The sequence below is a fragment of the Macaca mulatta genome, chromosome 8, assembly GCF_049350105.2.
Source record: "Macaca mulatta isolate MMU2019108-1 chromosome 8, T2T-MMU8v2.0, whole genome shotgun sequence".
NCBI classification, from domain to species: Eukaryota; Metazoa; Chordata; class Mammalia; order Primates; family Cercopithecidae; genus Macaca; species Macaca mulatta.
The window spans coordinates 24,241,549-24,261,153 of record NC_133413.1 but is presented as its reverse complement, the minus strand read 5'-3'; the positions used below and the strand labels follow the sequence as shown (position 1 = coordinate 24,261,153).

Here is a 19,605-nt window from a genome sequence, read left to right as displayed (position 1 = left end):
CCCCCTCCACAGCAGCCTCTGGGACTAGCACTAGGGGTAGTGGGTGAATCAGGCCCAAAATCCTAGGCTGGCAGGGGGGACCACTGTCCCCTGCCTCAACTCAAGTGCACCCCCAGGGCAGCTCACCTGGCACTGGCCACATGCATTCGTGTTTTCTTTTTTCAAGAGACAGGTCTCTCTCTCTCCCAGGCTGGAATGCAGTGGCATGATCATAGCTCAAGGCAGCCTCAACCTCCTGAGCTCAAGGGCTCCTCAGGCCTCCCCAGTACCTGGGGTTACAGCCTGAGCCACCCTGCCCTTTCTTTTCCCCCCTCCAAATCAATCACCAATGAAGCCAGCAGAGTCTCCCAGGAAAGAAGTGGAAGGTGTCAGTAGATCAACCTGGCCCTGGGGGCCCAACCCTTGGCGGGTGGCCGGCCTTCAGGGTCACAGGTTGTCTCACCAGCTTGGCTGGATGGGTCTCCTGGTCTTCCTCCCGTCCCTCTGCTTGGCACCCTCCACCATCCCCTCCAAAGCTTCCAGTGACAACCTCATTCCCTCCATAGCACAAGGGTCCTCCTGTACAACGGGCATCTTTACCAAAAGATTAAGGAACACCATGACCCCCAACCTAAAAGGCAAGGCCGTTCCACGGGAAATGTGAGGTGCAGGCAACTGGCAGGGGTGGGATTTGAGGGAGGGAAAAGAAGAAATGTACATTTCATAAAGACCCTCCACCCAGTGGGGGGAGCAGGTCATACCCAGGGCTGGCGGTAGGAAAGAAAGGAAGGGACATCCACTTTATTTTGTCCGTATTCATATATTTATACAGCTCATAAGTCAAAAACTTTACACAGTGACACCATTAGCCCCTGGCCCACCTCTCTCCTTCCCACTTCTGTGTTCGACCCTACTTAGACCCTGGCACACAAAGGTTCATCAAAGGCAGTGGCCACCTCAGACTAGTGCAGTACCAGTCCTGCAGGGGAGAGGCCTGGCAAGGTGAGGGTGAGACTCCCACAGTCCAACACAGGTCCCAGACCTTGGCCCACCCAGTGAGGACAAAGGGGCCTCAGGTCTCCAAACTTAGCTCATGTAAGAGCAACTGCCCACCATTGTCCCTGCCATGCCAGCTTATATAGGCATGACCCTGGCCCAGCAGGGAGGCAGGCAGAGGGCATGGTGGGCTCAAGCCCGAGAGCTGAGGGTGGCAGGTGCGGAGTAGCGCTGGCGGGCATGCTTCTCACAGTACAGCTCATCACCCACCCAGAAGTGCCCGCGCATCTTCAGGTTCAGCCCACAGTCGGCGCAGGTGTAGCAGCCGGGGTGGCGATACCGGCCCTCCTGGATGCGCACAGCCTGGTTCCTGCAGGGGAGGGAGAGGATTTAGCTCAGAGCCGCAGCACCAAGCAAGAGGCCACCACGCCCAGGGGCCTGGTCCCCACTGTAGCGTCAGGACCTGGATAGAGTCCAAAACCTTCTCAGAGACTTGACTTTTTTTTTTTTTTTTTAAACGGAGTTTTCCTCTCGTTGCCCAGGCTGGAGTGCAATGGCGTGATCTCAGCTCACAGCAACCTCCACCTCCCAGGTTCAAGCGATTCTCCTGCATCAGCCTCCCGAGTAGCTGGGATAACAGGCATGTGCCACCACACCTGGCTAATTTTTTGTATTTTTAGTAGAGACGGGGTTTCACCGTGTTAGCCAGGATGGTCTTGCTCTCCCGACCTCAGATAATCCACCCTCCTCAGCTTCCCAGAGTGCTGGGATTACAGGCGTGAGCCACCGCACCCGGCTCTTGACTCTTGAAGCTGCACGCAGGAATCTCACTTTGATGAACCCCCTAACACCACATACCCCCACCACCGCTGCCACTGCTGGGATGCCTAATTAAAAAAAAAAAAAAAAAAAAAAAAAGCCAGGCCCAGTAGCTCACGCCTGTAATCCACGCCTGGGATCCCAGATGGCCAGATCACTTAAGGCCAGGAGTTTGAAACCAAACTGGGCAACATAGCAAGACCTCATCTCTACAAAAAATTTAAAAATTAGCCAGGTATGGTGGTACACGCCTGTAGTCCCAGCTACTCAGGAGGCTGAAATGGGAGGATCGCTCGAGCCCAAGAGTTCAGGGCTGCAGTGAGCCATGACGGCACCACTGCACTCCAGCCTGAGCGACAGAGTGGAACTCTATTAAAAATATTAAAGTTTTTTTTTTTTTTTTTGAGACGGAGTCTCGCCCTGTCGCCCAGGCTGGAGTGCAGTGGCCGGATCTCAGCTCACTGCAAGCTCCGCCTCCCGGGTTCACGCCATTCTCCTGCCTCAGCTTCCCGAATAGCTGAGACTACAGGCGCCCGCCACCTCGCCCGGCTAGTTTTTTGTATTTTTTAGTAGAGACGGGGTTTCACCCTGTTAGCCAGGATGGTCTCGATCTCCTGACCTCGTGATCCGCCCGTCTCGGCCTCCCAAAGTGCTGGGATTACAGGCTTGAGCCACCGCGCCCGGCCAAAAAAAATATTAAAGTTTTTTTAAAAAGTTGTTCCTCCCACACAAAGACCGACCAGTCTGTCCCACATTGCCTGGATTTTTCACAGAGCAGTGATTCTCAGTGTGGTCCTGGGTCCCACAGCCAGCAGCATCGGCATCACTGGGGAATTCGTAAGAAATGCACATTCTCGGGCCTGCTGGCCTCCTGGAGAGGAGGCTGTGGGGTGGGCCCAGCCATCGGCATTTAACAAATCCACCAAGGGACCCGACGCACACACCTTTGAGAACCAGGATGGAAAACATGCTTTTCCCTATCTGTGCACAGCAGGGGGACTGGATATTCTCCCACTCTGTAGATGAAAACACTAAAGCCCAGAAAGGTTAAGGGATTTGCCTAAAGTCAATCACCTGCCCCTCCCACGCTATACACTTCAGAAATTTACCAGAGAGGGGTTGGTGGGGGCAGGGGGGTGGTGTTCAGCAACCTTCCAGAGAATGTGGTTGCATTATAAATGCCACCCAATGAGAAAAATGAACCCACCTCGGCCGGGAACGGTGGCTCAGCTGTAATCCCAGCACTTTGGGAGGCCGAGGCAGACGGATCACCTGAGGTCAAGATTTCGAGACCAGCTTGGCCAACATGGGGAAAACCCGTCTCTACTGAAAATACAAAAATTAACTGGGAGTGGTGGCGAGCGCCTGTAGTCCCAGCTACTCGGGAGGCTGAGACACGAGAATAGCTTGAACCTGGGAGGCGGAGGTTGCAGATAGCCGAGATTGTGCAACTGCACTCCTGCCCAGGCAACAGAATGAGACACTGTCTCAAAAAAAAAAAAAAAAAAGGAAAAGAAAAATAAGAAAAATGAGCCCATATTAGCCTGCTCCAAAGGGGGAGGAAGGGGAAAAAAAAAAATCAAGATTTTCCAGGAGGATGTGCTGTACCTCCAGGGAGATCTCCAGAGGCTTTAAAATTATGGAAGAGAAATCAAAAGGGATGGGAAAAGGAGGAGAGGGAGAGGGAGGAGATGCAGCCGGAAGCAGCTAGCACAGGCTCCTAAGAAGCCTGTAACTAACGCCCCCAAAGCTGTGGGACACTGCTTCCCCTAGGGTCCCTGACTGGGTGCCCAGTGCTAGCCCGATGGGCCCGGCCCTTCCTGAAAGCATCCAGTGCCCTGTCCCCCTCCCCACTCCCCTGCCAAGGCTCAGGTCCCCCACCCTCCTCCACACTCACGCGATGCTGGTACTGCACTTCTCACAAGTGTGGAGCTTGGGAGGGGTGGCCAGGGCCCTGGAGGCGGGCAGGGAGGACTGGGGGCTCAGTGAGCTGGGCAGGAAGGCTGGCGTGCCACCTGAGGGCAGGGCAGACAGACATGTGGTGAGAGCCCACCAACCACAGCAGCCTCCCAAAGATGCTCTAAGGTGGTGGGGTCTTAGAAAGCACCCTTATAAGAGGACCCCTAAAGTCACACTGACAGTGGCACTGGGTAAGGAGGAAGGTGATATTGCCAGACCCATGGCTGAGGCTGGGCAAGGGCATGAAGGAGGCAGGTACAAGGCCTAGTTTGCCCACCTGGGGCCGTCTGTGCTCAGTGTGTGACATGTCAGGTGAAGCAGGCGCTCCCTTCTCTAGTGACCCAGTAATGACAGTGTGATTAGATAATAACCCGAGATGGCAACAGGAGTGCAATGCCTCGGTGTGGCTTTCAAAGGGCTTTTCCATGCATTATCGCATGTGAGCTCTCAAGCCACGCGAAGATGAAGCCCAGGGCTATGGGGCAGCTGTCACCCCTGCCTGCAGCTAAGGACACTGAGGCTGCCTTGGCAAAGGCACTGCCCTCTCCCTGTGCTGCCTCCTGGGACCTTCTGAGGCCTCAGGGTCAAAACAGACAAGATTTGCTCCAAACCTTCTCACCCCACCCCCATGCCTCTGCAAATGCCCCTTGGAGCTAAACATCAGCATTAGAACCAGCTACCTGCCCATCTCCAGGTGTGCCCTGTCCATCTGGGCTCTTCCATGTGCTCCCAACATGGAAATCTCACCTTCAACCTCACTGTTGTTCCTGGAGGCCAATTTCCAGCCTGCATCGCTACTCCCCACTCCCCTGCTCCCTGTCCATTGCCACCCCAGTGGGACTCAGCTGAGCTCCAGGAGCCCGCACCAGCCACTGGGAAGGAGAGCCTTGGAGACAGCCAGGTGGGCCGGTGCCCAGGGCCAGGGGCACCATTTCCTGGGAAGCCAACTTCTCTCCATTTTAAAATTCAAGGTCGTGGATGAGTTATGCAGCCTCTCTGGTCACTCTCCTGCCTGTCCTGTTGCCTCCCTCCCCATCTCCCTGCTGTTCTAAAGGGCATTGGTGCTGAGCGTCTATAGGAACTCCCATAGCAGCGCCCACTTCCATGGGAGCCGGCCAGGCCTGTCTGCCCCAGTGAACGGAGCTCCCCAAGGACAGGAGTGAGGTCATGGTCACCTTCTATCCCCAAACTCTGCACACATCTGGTCCCTCGGATGGACACAGTCAGTGTCTGTTCACATGAATAACTGAACTCTGGCAAGCCTCCGTATGTCCTGCTCGCCTGGCATCTGTATTTAATGGCTCTCCTGGGCACTCCTCAGCCTGGTTCCTGAGGGCCCTCACTGCAGGGGCTTGGCCTCCACTGGTGCCCTGCCATGCTATCAGGCCCCCATTCTCCTGCTCCCACACCCCAAAGCCCTCTGGCCGCCAGCCTCCACCTTCCACAGTGCTTCCTGCCAACATCTTAATGCTGTTTAAGTCTTGATGTTTTTTTCTGAGGCCAAGAGGCCAAGTCAAATCCCTCTTCCTCCAAGAAGCCCTCCCTGGAGGCCCAGCCTCAGGCCCCGCCACGGCTTTTATCACTCGAATGACACTTTCCCATCCCAGCCAGCTACTGCCCACTACTGTCTGGGAGCACGCTGGTGACCCTCCCAGACCGTCAGCTCCTTAAGGGAGCTGGGGCTCCGCGCCCTGCTGGGCTCCATGCCTAGTCCCGGGGTGAGCGCCTCACAGGCACTTAAGAACACTGGTTCACTGACCCATCCAGTCAGGGCCCAGGATATGGGAGGGAATCTCCTTCCCCTCCCCAGCCCCCGAGGCCCTCACCTCTCTCCTCAGCCTCCAGGGCTTCCTGCAAGAGCCGAAAGGAGCTGGACTGTCGGGGGGCCGCCCGACCCTCGCGATTTTCCTGGAGCATCTTGAAGACTTCCGAGTCCTCGTCCAAGAGGAGGCTTCCCCCTTCCGAGTCCACGCTGTTGGGTGGGCGGCAGCCAGGAATGAGGGTCCCTTGCCGGGGCTTAGGCAAGCAAGGGGGTGGAGGACAGGAGAAGAGAGTGGGGGAGGGGGAGGAATCTGGGAGGTGGAGGAACCAACTGGGCCTGGAGGACCCCATCCCTCTCGGGGAAACCCATCTCCCTCCAGCTCCTCCCAGCCTTCCAAGACCCCACCCGACCCTCCGGGCCTGCTGGTACCTGGGCCTGGAGGAACGAGGGCCTGGGGAAGGCGGCAGCACCAGCACCGCCGAGTCGCCAGCTCGGCCAAGGCCGGCCTGTGGGGAGGAGGCAGTCGGGGAGGAGTCAGGGCCGGAGCCTTGGACCAACACACCCAGGAGGGCCTAGCCCGGCTGTTCCCAGGCCCGACACCAGGGGGCCCCCGGCCCCCGCCGACCAGCACACCCCTGCCCCTTCCCTCGGAGCCAGAGTGTCGGGCTTCCCGGCCCTCGCTGACCAGCAGGCCCCCTGCCCCTTCCCTTGGAGCCAGGGCACAGAGACTGCCAGGGCCCAGAGGGTGAGGGAGGCATGTGGGTTCTGCCGGGGACCAGGCAGCAGGAAGGCAGCAGGTGACAGCTAAGCACAGAGTCCTCTGTCACGCCCGCTATTATCTGTGTGCAAAGACATTGCACACTGGGGCCTGGCTCGGATCCCACAGAACCAGCAGAGAGGAAGCATGCTGCCCTTTTGCACTGAGGAGATGGAAACATAAAGGGATGAAGCAAGGGGTCGAGGTCCCCTGGGAGCCAGGGCCAGCGGGGGCAGAGGCCGTCTTCCCAAGGAGAGCTGGTTCCTCTCCCGAGAGGCGGGGGTCTAGGCTGACCAGCCTGTCCCTGCTCTGCTGGGAGGTCTGGGCCTGCCCCATGGAGCTTTGGGCAGCCGAGCCCTCCCTGGGCCACACCCTGGCAGCAATGCCCATCTCCAGGTGTGCCCTGTCCATCTGGGGCTCTTCCATGTGCTCCCAACATGGAAATCTCACCTTCAACCTCACCGTTGTTCCTGGAGGCCAATTTCCAGCCTGCATCTCTGTACTCCGCACTCCCCTGCTCCCTGTCCATTGCCAACCCAATGGGACTCAACTGAGCTCCAGGAGCCCGCACCAGCCACTGGGAAGGAGAGCCTTGGAGACAGCCAGGCGGGCCGGTGCCCAGGGCCAGGGGCACCATTTCCTGGGAAGCCAACTTCTCTCCATTTTAAAATTCAAAGTCATGGATGAATTATGAAGCTAGATGGAAAATTGCATAAATCCTTAAGCTAAAGCAAAAACTTCTGGATCTTAAGAAAACAGCCCTAGACCCTCGCCCCACCAGCAATTCCCCTCACATTGCTCTGCTCTCAGGGTCCGTCGGTAAAACGTTCTATAGATAAGGAGACTGCAGGTCAGAAGGGCAAAGTGGCTGGTCTAAGCCACCTGAAGCATCAGAGGCAGGGCTGGGACTCCACACCTGGGCTGCAGGGCAACTGCCTGGGGCTGTGCGGTCACCTGAAGGACCTAGAGATAGTTTCTGCAGGTACTCAAGAGCCACATCACATCTCCAGACAGACCACCATGGGCCCTGCCTGGGGCACCGGCCCAGGATCCCTCCATGAGGCAAGTCCTCATTCCCAGCCAGAGGGAGAGGGGCTTTTCCCACTTGGCCTCCGCTCACCAAGGCATGTGATTACCAGCAAAGGGAACTTGTAATTTCCAGAGGCACCATAAGGGCATCCTGAGCCTCCGGCTCTCTGCAGCCTTGGCCATGTCAGGAGGCCACAAGGACACAGCACTCCTGCCTCTCTAGCTCACAGCATTCCTCCCATACACTCCCACCAGACTGCCCGGCCCAGAGAAGGAGCCCAGCTCCCCCACTGGGAGAGGCAATGCCTTTCTCCTCCCTCCCTTCCTCCCAGGCGGTTAGCGGTTAGGGACCCTTGCCTTCACAGAAGAGAAATTTTGCTGTTCAACAAGTTTAGGATCTAAAGAAAAATTAAGTGGGTTTCTTTCTCATGGGACTTCTTAGAGCTTTTAAGACTCTTGAGTGTAAGTGACTTTTTTTTTTTTTTTTTCTTTTTTTTAAAGAGATGGGGTTTCACTATGTTGCCCAAACTGGGTCTGGATTCCTGGGCTCAAGCAATCCTCCCGCCCCAGCCTCCTGAGTAGCTGGGACTCCAGGCATGTGTTACAGCACCCAGCTACACAGTGATTCTCAAGAGGCAGCTGTGGGACCACAGCCTCATTTGTAGACTAGAACGTCAGCTCCATAAGGTCAGAGGTGTCACTCTGTTTTTCCACGAGTGCATCCCCAGAGCCCAGATGAGTGTCTGACATGAAGCAGCTGCTCGACAAATATTTGCTGAAGGAATGAGCAGAGTCATCAAGGTCAGAGAAGGGAACTCGGAGCGTCTAGTCTGACCTGAGGCCCAGGGAGAGGAAGAGGGACTGGTCCAAGTCGTCATGGCAGAGGTGGGACCGACCCAGGTGGGTCTCCCCACATCCAGCTCTGGACACGTGACCCGCAAGCCCCATGCCCAACTCAGCGGGTATAGGCTGGAGCCTGGGAAATTGAATTTCCAACAAGTTCTCAGGTGTTGCCGCTGGTTTGGGATCCATGCCTCTGTACCTTCCACACCGTTCATTTTCCTGGACTGGGGGCAACACGAGGGGGAAGCTCAGGAAGCCTTGCCCTTGAGCATGTGGTCCTGCTGAGACCACAGCTCGCCAGAGGCTTTGCGGAAAGGAGCCAGGACTGACACTGACTAGCCCTGAGACAAGCTCGTTCCTGGCTTATCTCAGAACAAAGCTTCCCCCTAAAAAACCCCCCAGCCCCAGTACACCAGGCCTCACCTGGACCACTGTTTCCCCATCTCCCAGCGTGTCGGGCCTCCTGCTCATCCTTCCCTAAACCCTCCCGCCGCCACCTCCAATGTCCAGCAATACTCGTCACACAGCCTTCCTTCCCCAACTCCCCCACCAGAACGCCTCCTGCTTTTGTAATTAATACCACACTGCTTAATGCCTAATTGCTCCAAAATTGTTTTGCAAGTTTGCCTTATCTCCACAACTGCATCTTCAATTCCTTAACAAAGGGGACCCATGGAATACATCTCTATGACCACAACGCCAGACTGGCCCCTGGGTAGGCATGCAGCAGCTCACCAGGGATCCCCTCTTCAGAAGCCCCCCCACTCCCCACGCCAAAAAGATCCTGCTCCTTCCTCTTCTGGAGCCCCTGGGTTCTACTGCCCTCCCTGGCCACCCTCAAAGGCTCTGCTTTCTGTAATGCAGAATCAACCCGAAGGTAGGGCTCAGCAGCTGGGCTGTATCCCCATCACCCCAAAGGCTGGACATGCCCCCGATGCCGTCCCCAGCAGCTGCGGCCCAGGGCTGTTGGCTGCCTCACTCCCTCACCATCCCCCACCGTTGAAGAGGAGAAATACCACCCAGGAAGGGGGTTAGGCTGTCACCAGTGGCCACTGACACCTGGCTGGAAGAGAGTCCAGGGGAGCTGGTCGGATGGGGGGTGGGGGGAGGAAGAGACAGAACCAGCCAAGAGCAGCTCCAGGCAGAACCGCAGTCCCACTGGGGCATCTCTGGGCTGAGTCAGAGGAGGAAAGGAGGGTGTGGGTGGGAGTCGGGCAGGCCCTGGTCTTGGAATGGGGAGGAATGTATTCGAGAGATGCAGCCAGAGCCTAAAGGGAATCATCCCAACAACAGCAGCGAAACTATTTCAGCCGCAGCCCAAGAGAAACACACAGGCAGGAGGAAGTCAGCAGGATGGGAGGGGAGGGGGATGAGGGGAGGGGGAGGAGGGGAGGGGGATGAGGGGAGGGGGATGAGGGGAGGGGAATAAGGGGAGGGGAATAAGGGGAGGGGAGAAGAGAGGGGTGGTCAGAGGGGTGCAGGAGATGGACAGGCCACTGGGCACTGCCAGGCAGGTCTTGGGCACAGCACATGTGGCCCACGACCAGAAGCGTGGCCTCCCTGGCTCAGGAGCAGAGCATGCCTGTCGCCAGGCAAAGGAGGCCCTGGCTGCCCAGGTGGGCCTGCAGTCCCGGGGCACTGGCAACCCACAGGAACAGGAGGTGTTTCTGTTCCTCCAGCCTGTCCTCCCCTACAGAGCCTCACCTGTCGGCTTCCGGAGCGGCCTGAGTAGGACAGGCGGTCAGCAGCAGGGAGGCCCGGGGAACACGCCAGACTCTGGAAACTGAAAGTGGGAAAGAGACAGTGTGTGCCGGGGCCACCCCCAGCTTGCCCAGGGAGGATGCTGCCCCAGGCTCCCCCGAACAGAGCTCCTGAGACTCCAAAGAGCCAGCCTGGAGCTGGCAGCCCAGACGACCAAGGTGCCCACCCACCGTGTGCTCACCTGCGGCTGATGGCCGCCTCTCCAGCGAGGGGGCTACTGAAGGGTGGTGGTGAGAAGGGGCTGCCAGCCCTCGGGCTGAGGGAGGTTGGGCTGGAGTAGGAGGACCTTAGGGAGGAATGACTCTCAGTGTGTGTCCTCACGGAGCCCTGCGGAGAGTGGCCATGTCAGGAAAGGCAGGGCTGCCCCACCGAGGCCGCCCTGCCCTCGGGCCTCGCTCTCATGCACCAGTGATCAGGGTGCTGAGGCTCCCAGGGGACGGCACCAGCTTACCTGGAAGCGAGTCGCCAGCACTTCCAAGGAGCTGTCCCCATTGGTCTGCCCTGGAGATGCAGCCTGAGACCTGAGGAGGCAACAGAGGGAGGTAGTGACACAGGGGCCCTGCACCCAGCAACCCCCAAAAGAGGCCAAAACTGTTCCCAGATCTGGTTCTCAACACCAGTAAAAGCTACAGAAAATTTGGACATCAGGTTGTCAACTTTTAACTTTCTCAAACTCAAGACAAACAACTATCATCAACAACCACCATGGTTTCTTAAAAGAAAGGACAGTTGGCCAGGCACAGTGGCCCACGCCTGTCATCCCAACGCTTTGGGAAGCCAAGGCAGGAGGATCGCTCGAGCCCAGGAGTTCAAGACCAGCCTGGGCAACATAGGAAGACCTCGTCACTACTAAAATTTTTTTTAAAGTAGCTGGACATAGTGGAGCATGCCTGTAGTCCCAGCTACTTGGGAGGTTGAGGTGGGGGGATCACTTGAGCCCAGGAGGCGGAGGTTGTAGTGAGCCATGATTGCCCCACTGCACTCCAGCCTGGGCAACACAGCGAGATTCTGTCTCAAAAAACACCAAAGCCGGGCACAGTGGCTCGTGCCTATAATCCCAGCACTTTGGGAGGCTGAGGAGGTTGGATCTCTTAAAGTCAGGAGTTCAAGACCAGCCTGGTCAACAAGGTGAAATCCCGTCTATAATTAAAAAAAAAAAAAAAGGTTAGCCAGGCCACAGTGACGTATGCCTGTAATCCCAGCTACTTGGGAGGCTGAGGCAGGAGAACTGCCTGTCCCTGGGAGACAGAGGTTCCAGTGAGCCAAAATTGTACCACTGCACTCCAACCTGGGCGACAGAGTGAGACTCCATCTCAAACAACGACAACAACAACAAAACCCACTCTCCAAAAAGAAAGGATAGTTTGGTTCTAAAAAGTAGAATGTATAAAACTTCATCAGAAAGTTCAAACATTCAATTTTATTCGAGTCCTCACATTATCCTGCCCTCTTTTTTTTTTTTTTTTTTTTTCTGTTTTGCCTGGACTTTGTCACTGGTGTCACTCAGCCTCCGGTTTGTAGATTGATTTGGGGGAAGATTACTTTTTTTTTTTTTTAAATGGAGTTTCACTCTGTCTCCCAGGCTGGAGTGCAATGGCGCAATCTTGACTCACTGCAACCTCCGCCTCCCGGGTTCAAGCAATTCTCCCTGCCTCAGCCCCCCAAGTAGCTGGGATTACAGGTGTCTGCCAGCACACCTGGCTAATTTTTGTGTTTTTAGTAGAGACGGGGTTTCGCCACATTGACCAGGCTGGTCTTGAACTTCTGACCTCAGGTGATCTGCCCACTTTGGCCTCCCAAAATGCTGGGATTACAGGTGTGAGCCACCACTCCTGGCCCGATTACTGGTTTCATAGAAATAATCCCTTATATTTTAACCCATGGAGAAACTGAAGCCCAGAGAGGGAAAGTGAGCTGCCTCCAGTTCTAGAGGCCATGGTGACTGGGCCAGCTGCGCACCCTGCCCACTGGAGGCCAGGGTGCCTTTGAGAGCGTCACTCCTGATCCCTTCCTCAGGGGTCTCCCCAGTTAAACAAAGGGTGAGACCCACCTGCCTCCTTCCAGACAAGCAGGCCTAGCTCCCCACCAGTGAGAGGGGCTCCCCCCTCCCAGCTCCCTGGGTGGAACCCAGCTGGAGCCTTGAGTGGGAGGTAACTGAAGTCAGGGCTAGGGGACAGCCTGCCTCGTCCCATCCTGCCACGCATTCCTGGCCGTAAGGCTGCTTCTAGAGATGTAAGGCAACAGGACCCTCAGCTTCCTGGGAGAGCCGTGGGATCAGAGTGAGGGGAGCGCAGGCTCTGGCTCCAGCCTGGAGCCCTGCTTCCTGCCCCAGGGCTTCTGATGCCAGAGAGGCCACCTGGGGAGGGTAGGAGGCCGGAGATGGGGGAGGCACGTCAGCAAAAGTTAAGAGACTGGGCCAGGCGCGGTGACTCATACCTGTAATCCCAGCACTTTGGGAGGCCGAGGCGGGTGGATCACAAGGTCAGGAGATCGAGACCATCCTGGCCAACATGGTGAAACCCCATCTCTACTAAAAATACAAAAATTAGCTGGGCGTGGTGACACGTGCCTGTAGTCCCAGGTACTTGGGAGGCTGAGTCAGGAGAAACGCTTGAACTCAGGAGGCAAAGGTGGCAGTGAGCCGAGATCACGCCTCTGCACTCCAGCCTGGCAACAGAGCAAGACTCTGTCTCAGAAAAAAAAAAAGTTAAAAGACTGGAGTCTGGGCTTGTCTGGTGCAGAACCAGAGGCCTGACTTACAGGCCAGGCTTACCTACCTCCCCGGAGCCCTGAACCCTCCAGAGAACCCCAGAGGAAGAGACGGTGTCGCCCCATTCCCAGAAACCATGAGGTTCTCTCTACCCTCTTTCTCGGGGTCCCAACTGCTGCAAACACCCAGGGACCTGAGCGACATGAATAGAGTCAGCTTCTGCCACACCACAGGGCAGGGCAGTTGGAGAAGGAGGGGCTTGGTAGGGCTGAAGAGAGCAGGACAATGTAGGGGTGGCCAGGACGCAAGAGGTGTCTGACTCATGTTCCAGGCCCGTGCAGAGGGCTCTCCTGACTTGGGAATCTCCTGGCATTCCTGATCTGTGACTCACTGCGAAGCCCCACCCCAGGGAGCCACCTGTTCCCCCTATAGCTTGGCCTCCAGGCCCCACCCTGGCCCCACCTTGGCTTATAGGCTCAAAACCCTAGGAGTAAGGCCCAGGATGGGAAATCCAACTTCACCAGCAGGGCCCAGAGCCATGATGGGGAGGAACAGACAGGCTCTATGAGGAACGAGCCCCCCAGGTCCTCACTTCCAGCTGGGAACTAAACAAAGGCCATACTCTGTTGGAGGCAGGAGTCCTGGGGACCAGCCTCGGGCATACCTATCCCAGAAGTTTCCCCTCTTCAACCCACTTCATGCCCACGCCCTGTGCCCTGCACACTCTTGGGAACCAGTCAAACCCGGGCTTCCAGGTGGCTGGTGCCAGCTCGCCCTGCCCAGCCTGTGACTGCACGCCCAGCCTGGCGCCCACCTTTACCCAACCAGGCACAGGAACACCCCTCAGCCCACCCTGCTGCAGGAAGCAGAGCCCAGGACCTTCTCACCGAGGTGTGGAGAGGGCCCAAGAAGGCCGCTTTAGGGCTGAGCTCTAGGCCATGGGCAGGAGCAAGGGCTGCTCTGTGGGGGTGGCGGGGTGAAGGAGAATGCCACAGGCTCTGCAGAGCTGGAGGCCCTACCGGTCCAGCTGCAGCCGCAGAGGCGAGGGGCTCTGGCGGATCTTGCTCTGGGCCTCGGCATGCAGCATGCCCTCCGCGCTTTCCCCATTGATGGCTACGATTATGTCTCCAGGCCGGAGGTCAGCGTCCTTGGCTTTGCCCCGCTCAGCCACCTGTAGGGATGAGAAGCTGGTATGCTCAGACCGTGGCCCACCTGGGGAAGGGACTTCCCACTCTGCTACCCAAGAAACACAGAGGCTGGCTTGACCTAGGCCTGCCTGCACCCTCCTGCACGTCCCTCTGCCTGCTCATGACACCGAAATGATCAGCCATCCCCTCCAGAAGCACAGGTGGCAGCCGCCGCCCCACATTGGCATTCTAATGAGCCTCCCAAAGAACGTGCAGTGGCAGAATGTCAGGAACTGTGCTTGGAAATACTTTTGGATAGAGAGCCTTGCCCGTGCAAATCACACCTTACAGGTGACTGCCTGCACAGCCCTCCTGCGAATGCTCCCAGCCCGGCCCGGGTCAAGAGGAGACTGTCAAGAACTCCAGGGCTCTTGTTCTAGTAACCACCCAAAATGGCTGCCTGCAGGTGTGGGGATGGCAACTGGGGAGGCAAGAGCAGGCCCTGTCCTCGGCCCAGTTCCTTTTCACTCCCAAGGTCTGTTCCTGAAGTGGCCACCACATCCCCGTGGCAAAGGGCCACGGCTCCCTTGCAGCCAGCACGCCGGGCAGCAGTAGGTCCCTGGCCCCAGAACAGAAAAAGCAAGCCTTCTGTGCCGAGTGGCATGAACACGGCTGACCTCACTTCTGGCAGGACCCCCTCACCTCTTGGAGCCACCATCCTTACCTTGGTCACCATGATGGGCGTGTGGAAATCCCTGCCCCCTGTGATACGGAAGCCCCAGGGCGCTGGCCCGGCCACATCCACTGTGAGCGCCATACCTGGGGAACACAGGACCAGGAGGTGAAGTCCGTGCCCCCGCCCGGCTCTGGGGGTACTGTAAGGCAGCAGGAGAGGGGCCAAAGGGAGAAAGAGAGGGCACGACAGCTCCCGGACAGCTACTCAGGGTCTCTGGGGTGGGTAGAGGAAGTGGTTAACTCCCTCCCTCACCCCTGTTTCACTTCCCCCCACCCTGGGAAGCCATGCCTCTGTGTTCTCCCTTCCTTAGGCTTCAGCCCAGGGAGCGACTCCCAGGAGGGGGCGGCCCAGGCTGCCAGGTGGGGGGCTTATTGGAGCATGGGGGGCAGGGGCTGGCAAGTGGAAGAGATGCCAGCACCGCCTCCGTCTCCCCTCCTCCACCATCAGGGCTCAGTCCCACTAGCGCTTGCTTCCTGTCCCCAAAACCCACAGCACACGGTACTTCCTCTCCACTCTTGGGGAGGGCTGGTGAGTGGCCTAGGGAGAGGAGGGCTCAGGAAGCAGGAGGAACAGGCTGGCATCAGTACAGACTGTGTAAGTCACTGGCCAGGTGAGGGGCTGGTGGGGTGAGGCTGGGTCTTCACAGGGGCCTCCTAGCTGCCCACCGCGTTCTTGGCAAAGTGGCTCACACGGGCAAGACCAGGCTCCCCACCTCCCCCAGGGGCCTGCTGCCAGGGCAAGGAGGCCAGGGTTCATCTGTCAAACTGGGCACACCCACCCTAGATTCCTGATGCTGCCCAACAGACAGCTGTGGTGACAGGCCTCCCATCCATAGCCCCTCTGCTGGGCAAGGAAGTGCCCCTGCAGACAGACCCTTGTGGGATTTCCTGAGCCTCTAGCTCTGGAACCAGGAGCCAACCCAGGCAGGAAGCCGCGGTACCAGGCTGGGCACCACCCTGCCCAGCACCCATCCTGGGGCTGCCCGGGACGCAAGCGCTGCGAGAATCTATCAAGAGCACCAGCGGTCTGTCCGCTCCATCCCCGGCTGCCTTCCCCTTGGGCCCAGGCCTGGCCTCTGTACCCCGCACCGCCGCCACCCCAGTCCCCGAGGCTGGCTCTGGCGACTGACGGCCACCCTGAGATTCCCAGACCTTTGAGCCGGTCAGTGGACTCCGCGCTGCGGGCGCCGCGGGGAGGTGCCCAGCTGGATGGCCCGGCTCTCCCAGTTCTGGTGCCTCCTTCGCTCTGAGGGCAAAGTACCCTGCGGGCCGGGGGCTGGAGGAGGAGCGCGCCGGCCGGGGAGAGTTCAACCCGCGGGGGCGCCCCCGCCGATGCGAGGCTCCAAGGAGCCGGGCCGGGAACGAGGCCAGGGTCCCGCGCCGATAGGGGCGCGGAGAGGAACCGGGCGCCGGAGATGGCGGGCCGCGCGGAGGGGTGCAGGTGGGCACGCTCACCTGGCTGCCGCTCACCTGTCGGGCTGGGCGCCCAGGCCCGGGAGGGAGAGAGGGCGAGGAGACGCCGCCGCTCCCGCTGCGGTCTGCCCGACTCTGGGGAGAGTCCGCCCGGGGCCCTGGGACCTGCCTCCGCCCATGTGATCCCGGGGCCGCCCCTGCCGCCGCCCCTGGCCCGGGAAGCCGCCGCCTCCGCGCGGCGAGCCCAGGCGCTGCCACCTGGCCCGAGCCCGCCGGGGGGATGGGGCAGGCTGTCCCCAGGGCCCTCTGCAGGCTGCGGCCGTCCAGCCGGTGGCGCCCTCATCTTCCCCGGAGCGCCCGCATGCCCCCGACCGCCCGGGGCACAGCGGAGCCGGTCCAGTGACGGCCCCGCGCCCCAGTTCGCAGACGGCCGAGGGGGCAGCCCCATAAAGCTTTCCCACGCCGGCCGCGCTCTCCCGCTCCTCATCCCCAAGCCCTGGGCAGGGTGGGCTGCCTGGGTGCGTCTGCGGTCCGCCTGGCTTCTCCACCTACTCCAGGCTCGGAAGCTGGCGCAGATGCGGCCTTGACACCCACAAATCCCAAACCAAGGCCACCCTCCTCCCGCCAACTCCCTTCCTGAGCGCTGGTTTCTCGCCAGCGCAGAACTTCTCTGCCTGGAACTTCTCTGCCTGGAAAGGGGACCCGCAGGGACCCTAGGAGATGGAGAGAGAGCCTCCTGGCTGGGGGTTCACCGGACACCCCCACCTCTAGGCTGGTACCTTCCCGTTCCCGTGGGCCCTCACCTCACCCTCTCTGCAGGCCTTCACACCCCTTCCTGCCCTCTCCCCCGTCCTCTTTCAAGCATCTGGAGCTCAGGCTGTAAGGATGAGGAGAGGGCAGCCAAGGAGGGGACCCAGGTGCCAACTTAGGGAGGAGGAGCTGTACCTGACAACCCTCTCCCAGGGGACCTCAGGGCCACAGAGCCGCCTCTCCTTGGGTCTCCACTTCGCCTCTGGCTGCCAAGCTGCTGTGTTTTCAGGGGATCACACCTGTGGGTGCAGCTGTGCCTCACCTGCCTCAGGTGTGAGTCATTCCCTCCACGCTCACTTGTGAAGAGTGGCCTCCCCACGCCCCTCACCTGCCCGTGCCTTCGTCTCAGCCTCCCCGCGTTCACACTTCAGCCCCCCTCCTCCCACAGCCTCTGTCCTGGCCGTGCAAACTCCTCTCCCACTGGCTGGTTTCCAGCCTCCTGGCATGACCACCTGGCCTGATTGCACCTGTTCCACCTCCCTGACTAGACTGGAAGCCTCTTGAGGGAAAAGGCAACTACAGGTAGGGTGAGCACAGCCCCGGGGGCACACACTAGCCCCCAAGTGCACAGCTGCGTCTCACCGGCTGTGTGACCTTCAGCAACTTCCTCAGCTCCTCCAGGCCTCAGTTTCCCCATGTGGAAAATGGGGATAATGTGCCGCTTACCCTTCTGTTGTAAAAATTGCTTGGCCACAGGCAAAAGCCAAGGATGGCACAGAGGTGTCAAACAGAGTCCCTGCCTCAAATGGGGAGGGGACTCCTGGGAAGGGACCCAAAGGAAGGGAAATTCATCCATTCAGTTCTTCCACGCAATCATTCCAACAGCATTCATTCAGTGAGTACTGAGCGCCAGTGAGTACTGAGCACCAGTGAGTACTGAGCGACAGTAAGTACTGAGCACCAGGTACTACACTTGCCTCTGGGAATGGAGAGTGAACCAAACAAAAGCCAATCATTTCCTCAGAGAGCCCCTCCTGCATACCTTGGACAGACTCTACAAACAGCCCCAGGTTCATCTGGCAGGGCTTTCTGATGGGTGGGTTGTGAATTCACAAAACCCACCACAAAGACAAGTCAGCGGATGCAGGCAGGGCACAACTCTGGCACAGAAGGGGACATGTCCTGCTCGTAGCCTCTCCGTGGCCCTGGGTAAGCCACGTCACCGCCCTCCCCTCTCATGGGTGAGCCATCCCCAGCAGCCTCTGATCCTCCCTTCACCCCCCGCCCCCCCGACTCAGGCCAGGTCGAGGCACAGAAGCATCTTTCAGGCAGGACTGTGGTGCAGACAGCCCAGGGTTGGAGGGTTTGTTAGCTGCGGGAGGTGCCAGCGCTCCATCAAAGAGAGGGTATGGAGTTGGTCTCTGTCCCAGGGAGAGGAGGCCTCAGTCCTGATATGTTTTATGAGGGCATCAGGGAGTTCATGAAATAAGAGCTGGGATGGGGGAACGGCAACCCGGCCAGTGGGTTCTGAAGAATGGTCGTTTCTAGGCCAGGATGGGCTGGACCTGCCCATTTAGAACCAGACCAGGGTGAGGATGGAGGTGGATGGAGGACTCGTTCTTCCAGCCGCTGTTTAACCCCTGCTGGGTCAGGCCGCACCCAGGTTCAAGAAACCAGCCAGGGCTAGGCCACTGCCCTGTCAACCATGAGCCCCTCCCCTCTGTCCTGACAGAACTGGGCACCACCACCTTTCACTCCAGCCACCACCTCTTCACACCTCCCTTAGGTGACAGGCCTAGAAGACAGGATTGCCAGGAAGAACATAAAAGCGGCCCAACCCTGGGCCGCCCTAGAGAAGTCCCTGACCTCACACATGACCTTCCTTCTCCAAGGGCCCCTGGATGAGGGCTGCCTGGGCATTTAGTAGATTTCAGGAAGTGAGGTAGACCTGACTTCAGCATTTAATAATGATGTGACCTAGAAAGCTTAATTTCTCAGAGCCTGGGTCTCTCCCTCTGCAAAATGGAATCATAACCTGCCATGGTGAGGCTCACGTTAGGTAACACCCGGAGAGGCCCTGGTGCCCTGCTCACCTCTCAGCAGCAGCTGAGACACGGAGCTGCCTTTCTTGGCAGAGTGCCTGGACTCTGCCTGGACTATGCCACCACTGTCATCCCACAGGGACCCGCAAGCTCCAGGACTATAAAACCTTGTTGAAGATCAGGCGCAGTGGCTCACGTGCGTAATCTCAGCACTTTGGGAGGCTGAGGTGGGTGGATCACCCAATGTCAGGAGTTCAAGACCAGCCTGGCCAACATGGTGAAACTCTGTCTCTACTAAAACTACAAAAATTAGCTGGGCATGGTGCTGCAACCCTGTAATCCTAGCTACTCAGGAGGCTGAGGTGGGAAAATTGCTTGAAACCGGGAGGCAGAGGCTGCAGTAAGCCGAGATCCGGCCACTGCACTCCAGCCTGGGCGAAAGAAGGAGACCCCATCTCACAAAAACAAAACAAAACAAAACAAAAACCCTTGTTCAAGAGTAGTTTTGGCTGGCTGTGCCTCACCACTCCCAGCTTCCCACAAAGGACTGCTCAAAAGCCTGAGCCCAAAGAGGAGAATAAACACACACAAGGGCTTCGGTGTGGAAATGGAACACACAGAAGGAAAACAGCAGAACAGTCAGAAATGTCATCTAGCCCAGCAACCCCACGGTGGCAGCTCCAGAATCAAAACAGTCTGCAAACAAGGCCACATTCAGTCCCCCATCTCTGATGGCTCCCTGCTACCAGGGCCTGGCACTGTTCATTCTCCCAGCACTTCTTGCCACACAGCTGCCCAATCGTGGGGGCTATCCCAGCCTGCCTGACACCCAAAGGCAGAGATCTTTGGAGGTAATAACGGTGTTTTTCCATCCTCCCCTTACACACACACCTGTCCCACCTGTCTCCCAGCACAGCCCCCAG

General features: G+C 58.4%; 1 protein-coding gene and 1 long non-coding RNA gene across 13 annotated transcripts; one reads left to right on the top strand and one right to left on the bottom strand.

The window, feature by feature from the left end:
* The first annotated feature begins 738 nt into the window (after positions 1-738).
* On the top strand, positions 739-2,188 carry LOC144330738 (uncharacterized). The gene is made up of 2 exons (XR_013397159.1): positions 739-1,599; positions 2,066-2,188. It is a non-coding gene; the product is annotated as an uncharacterized LOC144330738 (long non-coding RNA).
* Positions 780-17,013, bottom strand: PDLIM2 (PDZ and LIM domain 2). Of its 12 annotated transcripts, none has more exons than XR_013397127.1 (10): positions 15,630-16,898; positions 14,467-14,561; positions 13,635-13,786; positions 10,357-10,426; positions 10,087-10,232; positions 9,849-9,927; positions 5,926-6,021; positions 5,580-5,725; positions 3,692-3,809; positions 780-1,345 (listed from the first exon to the last, which is right to left on the bottom strand). XR_013397127.1 is itself a non-coding variant. In XM_077943169.1 (10 exons), exons 2-10 carry the CDS (start codon positions 14,557-14,559, stop codon positions 1,168-1,170), a joined length of 1,059 nt encoding a protein of 352 aa, XP_077799295.1. In that variant the 5' UTR covers positions 14,560-14,561; positions 16,836-17,013; the 3' UTR covers positions 780-1,167. The 12 variants fall into 12 exon arrangements, 9 of the variants coding, with proteins under 9 accessions (XP_077799295.1, XP_015000444.3, XP_015000449.3 ...); XM_077943169.1 differs by having other exon boundaries at positions 5,945-6,021; positions 16,836-17,013; XM_015144958.3 differs by having other exon boundaries at positions 5,945-6,021.
* Between the last annotated feature and the right edge of the window lie 2,592 nt (positions 17,014-19,605).